We start from the raw sequence: 17,497 nt of genomic DNA, 5'->3' as shown, positions 1-17,497 counted from the left end.
ATATATCCCTGTCATTCAGGCTGGAAGGAAAGGCATAGATTTGACAAATTGCATAGTGGTTAAGGATATTTGATGCTAAACTGCCTAGGTCTGACTCCCACCTTGGCTCTCTTACCAGCTATGTGGACTTAGACAAGCTACTTATCTCTCTGGGTCATATTTGCAAAATGAGGATGATGATACCTTTCTTAATTGCTAAGAGGATTAAATAAATTAACATATGCAAAACCCTTGGCACAGGGTTTACCACACAGTTAGTGTTCTATATGTGGTAGCTGTAGTAGAGAATGCTCAGGTTCCTGTTGCAAGTGAAAATAAACTTTTATGGGATTTTAGAGCATAGGAGCAACAATCCCATTAGTTGCACATTATCTTACTCTTATAGATGAACCAATTGAATGGGAGATAGTGTAAGTGGCTGTGGAGGGGACAGGGAGGGGAGCTAGGTGCTCCCTCTGCATGTGGAAGTTGCCTATGGAGTGTGGCATGTCACTCTCTGGAAGCATGGCTCTTCCTCCCTGCCTTCCCTTGGTCTAGATGGACAGCTAAGGTGGCCAAGGGTGCAGGACTGAACAGGTGTCACTTGGCAGTGACACTACTGAGGGCAGGGGTCCCATGCCTCTTAGCTCCTTTCTGCATTTATTTAACAAGCAGCTATTGGGCCACCAGTGTTGGAAAATGGAGGGATAAGTGTTAACAAGGAGGCCACAGCTCCAGGTTTCATGGAGCTTAGCATCTGGTTGGGCTAGAAAGCAGGTACAGTAAGGTTCCAATCCGTGCTGGAGTGGGGAAAGAAATGTGCCACATTTCTGGGCCGGACAACAGAAAGCCTAGGGGAACGCTTTGTGCAGGAAGTAATAGGAAAACTGAAGTTTGAAGGATGGCTAGGGGTCCATCAGCTACAGGGTTCAGGAAGTTCCCAGAGAGAGCAGCACATTGGAGCTCGGATGTAAGAGCAGCTCCCTCTGGCCAGGTGAGCAGGAGACTCATGTGAGGCAGATCTGGGTGAGACTTGGAACTGAGGCAAGGGTTTGCCTGAGATTCTGAGGGCTCTGGAACACTGGGTTTGACGTAAGGAAATAAAATAAGAGGTTTCTCTTTTTAGAGAGATCAGAGATGGATTGGGAGGAAGGTAAGAGGTTGGGAGGCCAGTTCAGAAGCTGTTGCAATGGACAAAACATGAGTTGATGGGGGTACATATCAGGAAGTGGGGTGAAGGGAGGTGGGGACAGGTATGAGAAGCACTTTGGAGGTGAGTCTATAGGGTACAACAGTTAGACCTTCAGGGTTGAATGAGGAGTAGGTTTCCCTGAGATCAGCAGCAGCAGAGGAGAAGCAGGCTTGGGGAGAGGATAAGAGGTTACACTTGGACAAGGTGGGCTTAGACATAGTGGGGCGTAGAGTTGTGTAGGAGGCACAGGACTCAGGGACCTGGAGTTTAGGAGAGATTTAGACCAAAAACACAGATTTAAGAATTATCGTCACATAGATGCCACTAAGATATGAGCGTGTGTGGGAAGCCATCCTTGTTTAGCAGAATCAGGCTTGGCTGCGCCATGGGATTCAGAGGTCTGACTCCCAGAACTGGCGCTCATGAGGGACTGTTTCAGATAGCCTGGAGAAGGTGACTCTGTACAGAGGCGGCTCACCGCCTGACAAAATGCTAACTCTAAGCAAATGGCTTCCCTAACTCCACCCCATCCTGTTCCTCACAGAAGAAGCCCCTCCCGGTCTCCCTTTACCTGTGCGAATATGAATAAAGGGAAGGTGGACTTCTCCATCTTGTGAGAGACCAGATCTTGGTATGGCCCAATCCATCATCCCCCCTCCCATTTGAAAAGATTATTGGCTCTTGTGTTTATTTAATTAGATAAGTTTCTTAGTGATTAATCAATAGCCTGCACCGTCCTCCGACAGAAACCCTTTCCCTCATCCACGCTGAGCATGACAGGAGAATCCCCAACAAGCGTGAAGAAGATCACCCCAAGAATTAGTGAGAGCGATGAAAAGTCAAGCAGACAGAACACACCAGAGACCTGGGGTGATGGAGAAGTTTCGAGAAAGTTTCAACTTGGAGCGCTTGGGAGGTAACAGGAAATTCAGGATATCTGAGACTTGGGGGGTATTTCAGGAAGTGGGCAGAGGTAAATTGTATCCAATCGGCTTAGAAGCCAAGTAAGACAAAAATCTAAAAGGGTCCACTGGATTAGTAATAGACTGTTAGTGATATTGGTACATGGAGAAGGGGTGGGGCAGGCTGCAGGCTGCATGGGGGGAGAAAGGGGAAGTGGAATCACAGACAAGGAAACCACCCAGGTAGGAAGTCTGGTTCTCCGTCATGGACAGATGGTTGATTGATAGGTGGGTAAATAGGTAAATAGATGAAAGATATTAACAGAGATTCACAGAGAAGATGGCTGCAGGGTCATGTTAAGCTGGAAGCACCTGGAATGTGTCCCATGCAGATAGGAGACAGCAGAGGCAGGGAGAGGGAAGAATAGCTGGGTAGAAGGAATATTTTGGCGGGAGGAGAGACCCGGCTTGGTTTCCCCTGGGTCAGGGGGAAGGAGGAGGTAGGTTCCTCGGCGTGGTGAGAAGCTGAGGACAGGAACTTCTGTTGGCTTCTTTTCTCTGTGAAGGAGGGACAAGGCAAGCTACTGGCATGAAGTGTGAGGAGAAAGGTACTTTGGAATAGCTGCTCCAGTTACCAGGAAGCTTTGGGTCCAGTAGGGACCAGGGATGTCCCTGCCCTGTGCTGCTTGCATCTTGGGGCAGAACCCAGATGTTCGGATCCTGCTGCAGGTTTACCAGGAGGCTGCATGGAAGGCCAACCTGGTTACCATGGCAACAGCCATGGAGCAGGCTTGCTGCTCCAGCTGAATGAAGGAATGGCCAGAAGAGGAAAGAGTGTCCAGGGAAGGGAGCAGGGCACTGCGGGGACTCTGAGGACCCAGTGCAGAGTCAACTTTGCCACTTCACAGCTGTACACCTCAGAGATGTCCTATCACCTCTCTGTACTCCATTTCCTCATCTTGATCCCACACCTACCTACATCACAAGGTTCTGGTGAGGATCAAGTGGATAGTGTGTGCAAGAGTGCTTTGTAAATACAATACATTAAGACCTCTGGTGTGATACTGTATGTAGCTGGCACGAGGAGACACTCAGCAAATAGTGGCCGCTGTTACACGTCATACACAAACTCATGGTGTGGATAAGAGGAGCCACGGAGACCGCAGATCTGTGATAACCAAGGCCATAAACAGCATGAGTACTGGGTAGTGTTGGCAGTGGACTCTGGCCAAAGAGACACCATCGGACCTTCAGCGAAGGTTGGCCATGGTGTGACTAGGCATTGGGGCTGTTTCTGAGACCACTGGTCCTCCCTGGGGCTGCTTGGCCCCAGTCAGTGGAGCCGGCCCTGGTCTTCCAGGAGAACCCTACTCTCCACATGGCCCTTCTCTGCCTCACGCAGAGTAAAACCCAGAGGGCCTCTGGACTCGTAGGCCCAGGCTCCCTGAGGGTTCCTGGGGAAGGGAAGAGAGGAGGGGGAAGAGACAGTATAGAGGGTCCAGAAAAGGAGACAGGCAGAGACCAGGTGCCAGTGTCATAGGCCTGGAGACTTTAATGTCCTGCTGATGGGAGTGGCCTTGTGACAGATGGACACTAGCACTGGCCAGAGCTTTTCAAATGACTTTAGAAGTTCCATCTAATCATGCTTCTTGCTGGTGAGGAAGAGCCTGTCCTGTCCATCTACTTCCTCCCAAGTTTTTGAGATGGTTCCGGACCACCCTTGTTCAGCCCAGGCGTCTAGCTACTGAAGGGAGGGAGGCTGCTGTGGTGGGCCCACACTTCTCCCTCCAGCAGTCTCCCCCAACTTGGTCATATCAGCTCTAAGCCCAGGCTGATTCTGTGCTGGCCTTCATAGCCTGGGAGGAATAAGGGTCTCCTGGGAGCCCTGATACTGGTCAAGGCTGCCCAGGGAAGACCCGAGGCTCAGGTCTTCCAGTGCACCAGGCGTTCCCTCTGGGGTCTGTCGTTTTCTCAGTAGCTCTGTTGCTGCCACCTCTACTTCCTCTGGTTCCATCTGGCAGGCATCTGCCAGGGCCTGGCCTGTCGCCATGACGAAGTTAGCATCAGCTGCCAAAGAGTCCAGGCCCCCTCGAACCAGAGCCTGCAGGGAGGAGAGGGGGCTGGGCAGGGTCTTCCTAGGGAGTGGCCTTTGGGGATCTGCTTCTGTTGGCCCTACCCCCTGTCCATGCCAGGCTACCAAGGGCCACCTGCCAATGCAGCTGCTCTGTCCCGGCCTTGCCTCACCTCCTGGATCAGCAAGGCTGTAGCTGGAGCTGGGCACCTGGAGCTGCTCTCCTCGGAGCTCCTGCTGTGAGATGCTTCCACATGCAGAGAGCCTGGCACGGAGCACTTCCTTTCTTCCAGAATGGGAAGCTCCACCCTACGGCGCTGTTTAAAATGCATAAAAGCAAAGACCCCAACAGGGAGGCTGGAACCCACAGATTCAGTAAAATCTCAGTACATCCCAAAGAAGCCTCAACTAAGATCCAGGGAAAGGAGAAGAGGGAAAGGAGAAGATCCAGAACCAGATTTTTCTGGTATGGACGGGCAAACTGGTGCAGACCCTTCCCTTGCCATAGTCCCACTCATAGCACTGGGTCAGGTAGGGTCTCTATATGGAGTTTGCTCCCTGTTCTCCACCCCGTTACCTGGCAGGGGACAGGAGGTGTCTGGCAAGTCAGTTGTCCTTTCAACTTTTCCACCTGGGGTTTGCTGAGGGGTCCTGTGGGCAAAGCAAGGACCAGAAGGACTGTTGGCTCCTGCGGGCAACCCTATATCAACAGAGTCTCTCTTGGTCAGCTCTGGAGGGTGACTTAGAGGGTGGACACATGCTGGGGCCAAACCAACTCCAGGCCAGGCAGAAGTACCTCGCTTCTCTTTACCCTGCTCTGGGTTTGAGAGAGGGGCTCAGGGCCAGAGTCTGGCTAAGCCATTTTTCAGTGTCTGTGCACGCGAAGGAGTGTGTGTCAGCAGACAGAGAGGTACCCTTATTACTACTGCTCCACAGCATCCGTGGGGTTTCTACTGTCACACAGTGGTCCAGGACCCACTGAGAGGCTGCTAGATGATCTGCTGAAGGGCCCAAGAGCCAGGATAACAGTGAGTCCAGCAGCTACCCTTCGAAGGAACTTGGGGGAGGGCAGACTCCCACACTGGGTGAATTTCAGGCAGACCTTGTAGAACGCATGCTCCCCCTCCCCAGCTACCTAGATGCCTTCTCTGCTTGGATGAGGAGCTGCTAGAGATCTCCCATTCCAGGACCCAGCTGCCTCCCATTGCAACAGGCCCCTAAACAGCCCTCCCAGCTGGGTTGCCAGACTCTAAGGAAAGAGGGAGGCCCCCCAGGCCTCCTTTGGAAAAGGTTCAGCTTCTCAGGTAAGCAGAAGAGACTGACCCAGGGCCTTGCAGGCTTGGCCGAAGGTTCCTCCTCTGGCGGCAGGTGTCTCTGTCTCTCCTGGAAACTCCCTTTCATAGTGAACACTGAAATGGAAGCAAGGCCAGGTGAACCAGAGCAGGCTTCTGGGTCTCTGGACATCCCTACTCCTCTGTGGCCCAAACATCCTTTTGCTCAGGGTCTGGACCCATCATAGCACAGGGGCCTTGGCTCCAGCAACACTTGCACCTCTCTGTCCGGCTGTCCCTGACTTTAGGCCTAATGCCTCCCTGCTTCCACTCCTGGTCAGAGTTCCCTCTACCCTCTCCACATTCCATGCAGCCTCATAACCTTTAGGACCCGGGTTCTTGATCATAGCTGCACATAGGATCACCTGGGGAACTGTAAGGAATAGTGGTGACTGTCCCGCTCCCATATCACAAGATTTTTGAAAGCTCCCTATATGACTCAAATGTACAGCTGAAATTGAGAACTGTTGTAGGCCTTTCCAGTCCATGGTGATCAATATCCCTTCTATACTCTCAGGACACCACTCATATCACATGACACACCCCCTAGCAGCCTGGCCCAGGTCTGACACTTCTGTATTTTCACACCACCTTGCACAAAAGTCCAAAGTCAGGTGCACCCTTCAAGGTTTTTAGGATGGATTCAAGAGGCTTCTCTAGCTGGAATGGGGTGTAGGCCCTGGCTATGGGAATTAGCTGTTCAGATGACTTCTGCCCTGTCCTATCCAAAGAGACCTCTGCTTAGAACAAGAGCTCTGCTTGGAGCCCAGCTCCTAGGTTTTGATGGCTGATCAGCTTTGTCCCTCATCCTGCCTTTTTTTTTCTTCATGACACCAGGTAGTCACAGATTATATTTAGTCTAACCTGGGGTTGGTAAGATGGAAATCAACTGCAACAACTGAACCTTATCACCCAAAGTCTTTTGTAGTCTGTGCTGCTGAAGTGGGCCTGCTCTTTCTAACCTGTAATATGTCCTATAATGTATCTCAGTTCCATAAGACCTGCTGCAGAGGATGAAACGAAAGGCCCCCTCAACATCTGGGCCAATGCTGACATAAAACTGCCCCCTGCTGGCCAAATGCATCTGTGCAATCCCAACCTGTCACTTGCATTAAGGTGCAGGAGGGCCCCCAAGGGCATAAAGACAAGTAAAGAACAACCTATAAATCTCAGGGTCCCCTCCTCCCATCTAGCCTGGAACCTGCTACCCTGTCCCCTCAGTCCTATCCTAGTATCCAATTGCTTCCATTACCTGGAAAATGCAGAGCTGTTGCTACGGTCACTGTTGCCACGGGCAACATTAGCATTGGCATTGTTGGTATTGGCTCGAGCAAGTGGGTTGGTTCTTGGATCGTGAGGGAAGTCCTCCAAGAAGACGGGGGACTCCAGCTCCTCCATCTCTATCTCAGCAAACTGGAGGGGTCTTTGATTGGCCATGACAGGGGGCAGAGAGTTGGTCCTTTCCAGGAAGTTGTCCACTTGGCCAAACAGGCCTCCAGTCCTCTAGAGGCAAGGAGGAGAGTGAAGGAACAGAGATCAGTGACTGAGGGATGAGGGCTGGAAGGGGACTTGGGGCTGTCACCCAGGATGATGGTGCTGGAAACAAGTATGGATTGGGAGACAAATCCTATGAGGACAGAGGGAAATGGCCTGAGCAGTAAGACCAGGAGAAGAGAATCCCCACCCTTAGAATGGTCTCAATGTGATGGGACAGACAGGACGTACCTCAGGACTGTATAAGAAATGTGGTGTGGTGGGGAGAACACTGAATTGGGAGTCTGCAGAGCTGGGTGCTTGCCCACTCTGAAATTAACTATTGTGCATCTCACACCCTCTCTGTGGGCCATCATTGCCTCATCAGTGACCTGAGAGGGTTTAACAATATGGTCATAAAGAATCTTCCAGATCTAAGTGTAGAAGAAACAAAGGACAGAGCTAAGGATGGAGGACTGGCATAAGATAGAATGTTGATGAGGGAGCATCATGGGGAAGGGTGTGTTATGCTTGACACCTTGGGTCCCAAGAGAGCTGGGTGGGGAGGTGGAGGTGTTCCATCAGCTCTCACGTCTCTCTCCTGCATGGCTGGGCTCCTGGCCTTCCTCTGTTCCTGCTCACTGTGTCGAGACCACTAAGGGTAGTCATGACTCTCACTCACCCGGAATATTCCCTCCTCCATTGCAGCCTCTACCATGGCTCTCTCCAGCTCCTCCTCAGCTGTCAGGTCTCCTGAGATGGTGCGGTGGATCTCAGGGGCTGCCTCTTCCTCTATGGTCCTCAATCCAGCCTGAGGATGGTGAAGTGACCTGGTGAACCTTCTAGATCAGGAGCAGAGACGAGAACTGCTTCCTCTGGCCCCACTCCTTTCTAATTCCTGCACCTGGGAGGGTGGGGTGGGGCATTCTCCTGAAGCCTCTCCTCCCTCCTAGCTCATTCAAGATCTGTGAAGCTCTCAGGTCCTTCTCTGGTGTCTGTGACAGTCCACACTCCAATAGTTCCCAAACAGTCTGTTCTTAACTCCATAGGTGGAGATTCTGTGCCAGTCCCAGGTCTTTGAGTTGAGAGCACGTGTGTATGTGTGTGTGAGTGTATGTGTGTGTGAGTGTATGTGTGAGTGTGTGTGTGTGTGTGTGAGTGTACGTGTGTGTGTGAGTGTGTGTGTGAGTGTACGTGTGTGTGAGTGTGTGTGAGTGTGTGAGTGTACGTGTGTGAGTGTGTGTGAGTGTATGTGTGAGTGTGTGTGTGAGTGTGTGTGTGAGTGTGTGTGTGAGTGTGTGTGTGAGTGTGTGTGTGAGTGTATGTGTGTGTGTGAGTGTATGTGAGTGTGTGTGTGTGAGTGTATATGTGAGTGTGTGAGTGTATGTGTGAGTGTGTGTGTGAGTGTGTGTGAGTGTGTGTGTGTGTGTGAGTGTATGTGTGTGTGTGAGTGTATGTGAGTGTGTGTGTGTGTGAGTGTATGTGTGAGTGTGTGTGTATGCCATAGAGAAATGAACAGAGCACTGAGGCCAGAAGAAGAGAATCCTCACCTTCAGAAAGGTCTCAATTTGATGGGATAGAATATAACTCAGGATCATATAGGAGACACAGACATAGATAGAGGAAAATTTAATATATCATCATATCTGTATATCTACATATCTATAGATATCTATACATCTGTCTATCTATCTTGAGTTGATCAAAGTTCATATCACCTACAAAGGGACAAGTCAAAATAGGTGTCACCTGATAGTTTGCAATGAGGACACAGCAACATTTCTGTAACAGACAAGATGCGTCTTATACCTGATATAAGGAAACATCAGACAAACCCAACCTGAGGGACATCCTGGCCCGTAATCCTCAGAAGTGTCAAGGTCATGTCAAGAAAAGACAGGAATTGTTCCAGATGGCAGAGACTTAAGAAGAGATGGCAACTAAATACAATGTGTGATTGGCTCCTTTTGTTAAAAGGGACATTATTGGGACTACTCATTTGGGTGGATTAGATGCAGTAATCAACAGTATTTTCCTGATTTTGATGGTTGTATTTTGGTTATGTAGGAGAAGATCCATGTGTGCAGGAATATACTTTGATGTGTACATCATGGAACATCAAGGGTTGATGGAACATCATGTTAGTGTTATTCTAAAACAGTTCAGACAAAAAGGTTTTTGTATTATACTTGCAATTTTTTAAAGTATGAGATTATTTCAGAATAGAAACAGCAATTGAAATAATTTTCTGAGCATACAGCACAAGTGCATGTACATTTTTGATTTTTATAAATTATGTGCATTACAATGAATACAAAAAATAGAAACAAAACCCACATGAGATAAAACATAAAGTTCTAAAGCTTTCTTTTCATACTCTAGGCGGCATTTTAAGTACCCCTGGGGGATCTGCTTTCTTTGCTATTTCTTTACTATTGCTCTGGTCTAACTCATCTATCCTTTCCACAAATTCCATTTTCTTCTATCCTACCATCCAGAGGGGAAGAGCTCCTGGTTCTCCTGAAGTTGATACGTGTCTCATGGAGGACCATCCAGAATTATCATCTCATTTCCTTATTCCTCTGGGATCCCTTCTTTCCTCTATGCCTCCATTCCCAGCCTAGGTTCAAGAAGGAACTGAAGGAGTCCGGTGGAACTTGCCTGGGTTGGACTTACCTGGATCTGTATGGTGTCCTTCTTAGGTCGATATCCATAATATTCCTCTTGGCGCTTCATGAACTTCCGGAAGTGCTCTTGGATGAGGAATGTAGCATAGAACTTCCCCACTGTCACCTCATCATCTGCAGAGGAGCCAATAAAGGATGTCCTGAAGGCTGATGGGAATCTGGCACAGAGTGGGAGCCAGGTGTAGCCAGGTTCAGCACCCAGGTCTTCCCTGTCTTGCTGACTTGGTCGATGGGCACTTGTTGCTGGTGGCTGCCTTGCTAGATACCCATGCAGTTCTAGCTAAGGTATTTATAGAGGTCTGGGCCATTCTTGGATTCTCATGGGACTTCTTGGAGAAGCTCACTGCCCCTTTCTGCCTCTGGACTGAGTCTCCTACAGCAGTACCCACCTCCTATTGGAGGGATGACCTGGTCCAGGAGCTTCATGCTGGTTCTCTTCCAGATCTTCTTGATGATGGCCCTTAGCTCCTCGTTGGCCTGTTCAAAGTTACCTGGGGCAAGGCAAAGGCAGGAGTGGCCCCAAAGCCATCTGGGCCAGGCCTGTGATAAAGCCACCTAATAGTCATTGAGCCCCTTTGAGTGCCAGTCATTCACTCAACAATCACTGGCTCAGCGTTCTTTTGTGGAAGCTACCGTGCTAGAAGCTGGCAAGGGGCAAGGACGTCACTCACCTGAAGGCGGCCCCACCCCTGGGTAATGTACTCGCTCCTCAAAGGCCTTGGCTTCCAGTACCCAGAGTGCTTAGCGTCAGAAGCTGTCATGCCCTGCTCTCCTCCCCAGACCTTCAATTCCTCTCCCCGACACCTCCTGCAACTCCAAATTGCTCCTCTATGACTCCTGCCCTTCCTCTTCTTGCCCTCCCAAGGAACCTGCCCTGTGGCTGCCTCAGACACCTGCAGTAGTCCTAAAGCAGGGGTGGCCCTGGTGCAGCCAGAACCTTGAGCAAGGGCTCAGGAACGACCCCTCCTCTCCACATGCAATTCCTTCCCTGCCACCATGTCTGTCTGCCGAGTGAGTGAGGACTAGTGGAGTTGAGTGTGGACTCCTCTCAGCCTCCCAGTACCACCCAAGTCCCTCCTCTGCCCCTGCCCAGACTTGACCTCAGGTGCCCCACCCCTGCTAGCGCTGGCACTTCTCCAGCCCAGAGACACAGCCGAGGAGTCTGGGAACAGATCCTTAGTGACCTTGCCCTGAAGAGAACTCCAGGCTCCCTCTCAGCCCTAAGGGGCAGGAGGACTTTGTGGCCACAGTCTGGGCTCCCTCTGCTTCTTCCCATGGCTCTTCATTCCAGCCTTGAGCACTGAGAATCCGGCAGAATCCGAGCCAGCCGAAGGCCCTCACCTTCCGTCTTGATCTTGAGGGCCGTGCGCACCAGGGCGAAGAGTGTAGCATTGAAGGTGACCGTGCCATCGCTGTTCAGGGGCATGTTCATGCCCACCAGCCGCTGTGCAGGGAGAGGCAGTGGTTTGTTGTTGAGCTGGGACCAGAGGTCATTCTCACCCAGTCTGTGGGCCCGGAGGGGATGGGACACAAGACGGGGTGCGGGCTGACCCAGGTTTCCTCCTCCTCTTTCTCTTTTGGATCCTGGTCACGGGATGAGTAGTCTTCTTCTGCCTCAAGCTCCCACCATGCTGTGCAGCATTCCCCACACACCTGGGACCTCAAACTAATGGGTCTGCCCTATCATTTTGGAATCCCCCAAACTGTTAGCCAAAATAAACCTTTTCTATTCATAATCTGATTATCTCAGGTATTTGTTATGGAAATCTAACACAGGAAATGTTGAAGCTAAGACTCCATCAGGGCCTCAGCTTCCCTGCCCTGTACCACCTGCACCTCTTTCTCCTGGGACCACCTTTCTCTGGCAGCTCTGGTTACCTTACATGCTACCCGGTGTGGGCAGAACTTCCCAAAGCCCAGCGGGGGCTGGATCCTTCTCAGCAGGGTCACCACATCCAGGTGTTTGATTCTCCCCCTGCAGGAGGACACAGATCAGCACACCAAGTAGCCCCACCCAGAACCTCCCTCTGCTCAAAGAGTAGACAGAAGGAAGGGAGCAAGGGACACTTCCTTAATATCCAACTTTAGGAAGTGGGAGCCGAGGACTCTTTTAAAGGAAGAGACTGTTGCAATTCACTGTTGCCCAACACCAGGAACGTAGTCTTTATTTTGGGAGGACAGAGACTTTCTTTTTGAGGGGATTCTCTTGGATAGGAGATCCCCAGGCATGGAAGCTGGATGAATAATAAGACCTTGTTAGGCTTTGGTCAAGATATTAGGGCTATATTAAAAGAAGTAGAGTATATGGCAAAGAAGGTGGAGGCTGGTCCCCAGAGCTGGAAACCACATTTTCATTGTGTCCGTGACCCCCAGAAGAGGAATAAAGCATAGCATCAGGAATGACCAAGATAAGGGAGCAGATGTGTTGCCTTGAGAAGAGTCATTTTTGAGGGTCCTATTGACTTCCTTATTGCTCTGGTCTGCCAGTGATGAAAGTTGACCATTTCCTGCCTGTCTCCAAAGGGTTGTCAGGACTTGTAGCTGGCTGGCAGAGGCAGGTAGGTTTTGATCCCCCTGATGTAAACAGTTTAAAGCACAGTTGCTAAGGACACCAGGCAGTCCTCCATAGACTCTTGGGGCCATCTCTTACTAACTGCATGACCCAGGGCAACTTAATCTCTTTGGGCTTCAGTTTCCTTATGTGTAAACTTAAGATGATCAGGAGACCCGTGTTACAGGTTGTAAGAATTAAATGAGATGATATATAGTGCTTAGCATAGTGCCTAAAACCTGGGAAGCATCCAGTAAATGTGAGTTTATTATCCTTCTTAAAAGGAATGTAAGAGAGTGGCACTTCCCAAGCTTTAATGATACAAATCCCATGAGGATTAGGTCAAAAGGAATGAGGATTCTGACTCAGTCAATCTGGGCAGGGTCTAGGGCTCTACATTAACCAAGCTCAGGCATGGACGGTCAGTGGGACACACTTTGAGTAGCCAGGCCTAGGGTGGTTGGTGGGATGTTGAGTTCCCCACTCCTAAGAATGTCCAAGCAGAAGCTGGATGACCTTTTCCTGAGAAAATCAAGGGTCTTTCCACTTGGGAGGCTGTGGGATCCCTCCCAACCCTGAGAGACTGATCTTCTGGGCTGGAATCTTGGATAAAGAACAGAGAGCGAGACCCTAGGAGACAGCAAGATGGGGTCTAGGATGGAGGTGGGACAGTTTAGGGAGTGCCCAGCACAGAGCCTACGGATTGGACTCACTTAGCCTCCGGGTCATACTCTGCCCAAATGGCCTTGAACTCATCCAGGTGATGAGGGCCCAGGATGGACCAGTCTCGTGTGAGGTAGTCAAAGTTGTCCATGATGACAGCCACGAAGAGGTTGATGATCTGCCAGGGGAGACACAGGGCTCTGATAAGAAAGGCAGGAGATGCGGGTGCAGGGGGAGGCGGGAGGCATCCCTGGGTGTGGAGCTGCAGGTTCTCCCTCCCTACGCTCCTCGTGCCAGCCCTTTCCACGTCCCACATTCCACACACAGGGCTGTGCCTCTCTTCTCTTGCACAGGCAGTTGCTGTGCCAGGGGGCCAGTGTCTGTTCTTTAAAACCCAACTCGAGTGCCTCTTTGGGAGCTGTCCCATCTCAGCCTGCCGTCTGTACCCCTACACTCTCACCAGTGGCCCTCTCGCTGCCTCTGCTGTTTCTGTCCACAGTGTGGGGGAGGGTCCCTTTGAATTGCAAGGTACTTGAGCTCCCTTGTCCCTGTGAGCTCCATCAAGGCCAAGACTGGGTCTGATTCAAGTTTCTATCTCCTGTACCTGGCCCAGTGCCTGACACACACCTGATGTTCAAACAACTGTTCTGAGGACGTGTAGGAAAGAAAAAGGAGTAGAGGAATGAGGGCCCCGCGGGTGCATTCACGTGGACAGACAGCAACCCTGCAGTTTCCAAGTGACCTCCTACTTTTTCTAATGCCAACTGGGATCCTGTCTCCAGAGTCTCGGCCTTGTCATAATTGGACAACTTTCTCTTCCAAGGAATAGTGAGACATAAATATCTTTACAGGAAGCCTCCACCTATTTAGGGTACGACCTCATTAAATTCCCTTTGCTTACTAAATGCGTGTCTATATGCATGTATGTTTATGTGTGTAGTGAAAAATTTTTGCAATCCCTCTAGAGCAGGAACAAGTGCTCTCAAAAGCAAAGCCACACCCAAGATGACCAGAACAAAGGGCAATCTAACTAAAGCCTCCAGTGACCCGGAGATGGATCCCTGGAGCGATGGAGGCCAGGAGGAAGAAGGCAGGCCCACCTCCCTCAGCTCAGTCAGCCCCTCCCGCCCTGCCCAGGCGTCTCACCAGGAAGGCGCAGAGCATGTAGAAGCTGATGAAGTAGTAGTAGGCGAAGTTGGTACCGCAAGTGTACTCCTCGCCCGGGGCATAGTCCGACTCTGGGTCACACAACTTCCCGTAGCTGCAGGCCAGGAGGATCTCCTGCCAGGCCTCACCGGTGGCACACCTGGAGGAGAGAGGCTCCTGTCAGCCTGTGCACTCCTGCATGGTCCCTCTGGGGGCCAGCCAGCCTGGCCAGGGGCAGGTGTGATGAGCAGACAGGGACTGCTGCCCCAGAGGTCAGAGGTCAGATCCCAGGTCCCCGTCCCTGCGAGCTCGGCTGTTATTTCTCTCTGTGCCACAGTCCCTCTGCTCTACCCTCATGGGGTGCTACAACTAGGAGCTTAACTACAGAAAAGAGGTTTCTTGGATGGATGGTCCATGGTTCTAGTCCCTAGAGGGGGAACAGTCAGAGCGAGCACACTGCCAAGGCGAGGCAGGCTCAGAGGCCGGCGAGGCTCACCACTCTCCTGGGAGAGGCATGCCTCTGTCGCCTCCTTCAGGGGAGCGAGATGGGAGGAACAGGCAGCCCCCATTCAAAGGAGGGGCTCCCTGAGAAATGACCACAAGGAGCCACTTGTTCACAAATGATTAAAATCTTCAAGATGGTGACAGCAGAGCATTAAGCCAGGCAGGCGACCTTTCTGAGTGCATGGCTGTGTGGGGCTAATGCTGTCTCCAGTGCAGTCAGAACAGAGCCAAGGCCAGACGGTCAGTGGGGTGGGGGCAGCGGGGACTCCTGCCTGAAGAGCAGCAGCACAGCTTGTGGAAAGGTCTGGAAGTTGTTGTTCCGGTTTATTTGGGTCCCATCCACCATGGCGATCTTTCCAAACATCTGCAAGTCACAAAGAGCTCTGGCTTTGGAACCCAGATACAAGTGTTCCCTCAGATCATGCCCCACTGTCTTCTCCTGCCTGACCTGCTCCCCACCTTCACCCCTACTCCCGAACGCTGTTCATTTCACTCCAAGTCAGGTCTGAAGCCAAACAAATTGGATTTTTTCTAGGTTGAGTAACATTCTTCCCATTAGGCCAAAGAAGAGTAGGAGCTAGACTATTCTTCCCAACTGCAGGCAGACCCAGGGTGCTGTGGTATGGCACAGGCTCGTGGGGAGGGCCCAGCCAAGGCCTTAGAGGGGGCATCTGGCCCGCTACTCCTGCGTCACTGCCGCGCCTGCCGCAGGCTCTCCTGCGTCACTTCCAGGCTCCTACACTGTAGCATGTGGGCTAAGGTGTGAAGACCCTTTTCTCAGCCTCGCAGGGGACCCATTGGGCCTCTGGGGCTCAGGAGGCAAAGAGGTGGAGGTCCAGCCCGCATGCTGATGAGGCCTCCCGAGGCCCATGGATGCCCCGCTACCTTGGTCAACACCCATCCTGTGGCCTGGCCCACCTGCCTCTCACCTGCATGCCAATGACAGCGTAGATGAAGAAGAGCATGACGATGAGCAGAGCGACGTAAGGCAGGGCCTGCAGGCGGGGAGGAAGGGTCGGCGTCACCCGCGGGCTCCACCCACCTGCCGTGCAGCCCCGCCCTCCAGCCGCGAGCCCTGCCAGACCCCAGCATCCCCAGAGCTCCACCCTGGACTCAGGTCGATGCCCCTAGCGGCCTCCTCGGGTAAGTGCAGCTTCCTGCTCTAGGGCTGGGCTCCCGCACCTGGAAGGACTTGATGAAGGTCCACAGCAGGGTGCGCACACCTTCTGCCCGGCTCAGCAGCTTGATCAGCCTCATGACCCGGAACAGGCGGAAGAAGGCGCTGGAGATGCGGGCGCTCTCATCTGGATCCTGCGGGGCAGTAGCCCCAGAGGTCAGTCTGGGGTTGGCCCCTCAAGGTGGTAAGGGGCAGGGTGGGGTGGGAGGTGCAATGTGTGTTGGGGAGATGTACCGTGGAAGGGGGCGCTTCCACACCCACCGCATGACCCCTGCTGTCCATTAGCCCTGGACATCCCAGGGCTCATGGCTCTGGACTGTTGGACTCGGGGGAGGGGGTAGGCATAGACGCCAAGCTGTGCGGTGAGCCCGTGCTCAAGAGCAGCGGCAGGGATTCTGCCTGGAGCGAGGCTGCAGCCAGGCCCACTGCCAGCCCTTCTAGGGCTGTCTGCTTCTTTCCCATTTGCCTCAAGCTGCCGCGGAGCTTAGTACCCTGGTGGCCCTTCTGGGCCCCTGCCCGTAATGTTCTGCAGTGTAAAGATTCCCAAAAGCTTGGCTGATCTATGGCCGATAGTTCAACATGGTCGTTCCCTATTATCTCCACCCTACTCTTAGGTCCTGCCCTTGTGTCAGCCTTAGACACAAGGATAACTCTGGAAGACAGAGCCCTCTCTGCCCTGCTTCCTGTGTCCCCAAAGACCTTGTGCCTAATGAATCATCATGGAGGTCCTTTGCCAGCACAGTCCTTTCTGGACTGTATTCCCATTCGCAGAGAGGGTGCCAGAGAGAACCCTCGCTCGGTTTCCCAGGGCTCTGAGGAAGCCACTACATCATGCACATTCTCCCGCAGAGCCCCCACCTCCACCCTGACCCTGACCCTCAGAGGGTCTGCTCTTAGTCAGGGGGCCCTGAGTGCTGGATGCACCCCATGCGACCATGCAGCCAGCCTAAGCATGCGAGCTGCGGGGCGGGGCGAGCCTTGCGTGCGGGGCAGGCTCATGCAGCCTGGAATTACAACGTTCCCGCAGCCTCCACCCAGGCAATACAGTCCCCCGCTGGAGGCCAGGAAAGTCTGTGGAGAAAAGAGACGAGGGGAGGGGAGGAGAGGAGAGAGAAGAGGGACACATGGGAGGGAGGTGAAGAGAGGTGTCAGAAAGGACAGACACACGGGAGAGTTAAAGAGAGAAAAAGACGGAGAGGCAGGGGACGAGACCCCAAGTGGCTGCAGTCAGGGGCAGGGGACAGTGGAGTGGAAATGAAGCTCTGTGGGAGCGTGAGGAGAGGCCGGGGCATGGGAGCGAGAAGGGAGGGAAGACTGGACACAGGCCCCTTCTGGTCTCTCAGATGCATCCACGGTGACAGGGCTTGGGTCCCTCCTCTGTCTGAGTTATGTGATGCTGGGGACATCTCTGCCTAGAGCTCACTGGAAAATACCTGCTCATCACTGTAAGTGGCCCCTAGGGCCTTGAGGTCAGGGCTGAGGCTCTTAGGAAAGTCTCAGCTCCTATGGGGCAAAGCTCCTCCGTGGGAGCCTGAGACCCGCCGGCAGATGCTCCTCAGGCCCAGGACTGGGACCAAGACCAACAGCTACATTTCAGTGACCAGGCTCGTAAAGAGCTAGTGGTTGGGTTTGTGTGGGTGACAATTTTTCCTGCTTACTCCGTTTCTCCCTTTGGCCACCTTTCATAAGAAACCCTGTTCTGGAGCTCTTGGTCAAAAGAATTCATTGTTGAACTTCCACATATCTTCAGGGAGATGACCCCCAGCACACTGGTTTTGCCCATCAAACACAGTGACTTGGACAGCTTTACCCCAGACCTCT

General features: G+C 52.2%; 1 protein-coding gene across 1 annotated transcript in view; it reads right to left on the bottom strand.

Moving 5' to 3' along the window:
* Positions 1-3,594: 3,594 nt before the first annotated feature.
* Positions 3,595-17,497, bottom strand: part of CACNA1S (calcium voltage-gated channel subunit alpha1 S) — a 63,180-nt gene continuing 49,277 nt past the window's right edge. Inside the window, exons 29-44 of the mRNA XM_079106010.1 lie at positions 16,691-16,747; positions 15,682-15,810; positions 15,429-15,494; positions 14,772-14,863; positions 13,996-14,155; positions 12,900-13,027; positions 11,514-11,610; positions 10,977-11,079; positions 10,025-10,126; positions 9,625-9,749; positions 7,631-7,759; positions 6,728-6,978; positions 5,468-5,553; positions 4,722-4,795; positions 4,318-4,461; positions 3,595-4,174 (exon numbers count right to left, since the gene is read on the bottom strand). Coding sequence (XP_078962136.1) covers positions 3,923-4,174; positions 4,318-4,461; positions 4,722-4,795; positions 5,468-5,553; positions 6,728-6,978; positions 7,631-7,759; positions 9,625-9,749; positions 10,025-10,126; positions 10,977-11,079; positions 11,514-11,610; positions 12,900-13,027; positions 13,996-14,155; positions 14,772-14,863; positions 15,429-15,494; positions 15,682-15,810; positions 16,691-16,747 — 1,995 coding nt within the window. The 3' untranslated portion in view covers positions 3,595-3,922. The remainder of the gene's footprint in view (positions 4,175-4,317; positions 4,462-4,721; positions 4,796-5,467; positions 5,554-6,727; positions 6,979-7,630; positions 7,760-9,624; positions 9,750-10,024; positions 10,127-10,976; positions 11,080-11,513; positions 11,611-12,899; positions 13,028-13,995; positions 14,156-14,771; positions 14,864-15,428; positions 15,495-15,681; positions 15,811-16,690; positions 16,748-17,497) is intronic.

This window comes from Sciurus vulgaris (genome assembly GCF_902686455.1).
Source record: "Sciurus vulgaris genome assembly, chromosome: 12".
Classification (NCBI taxonomy): domain Eukaryota; kingdom Metazoa; phylum Chordata; class Mammalia; order Rodentia; family Sciuridae; genus Sciurus; species Sciurus vulgaris.
This window is presented reverse-complemented; position numbering and strand designations above follow the sequence as displayed.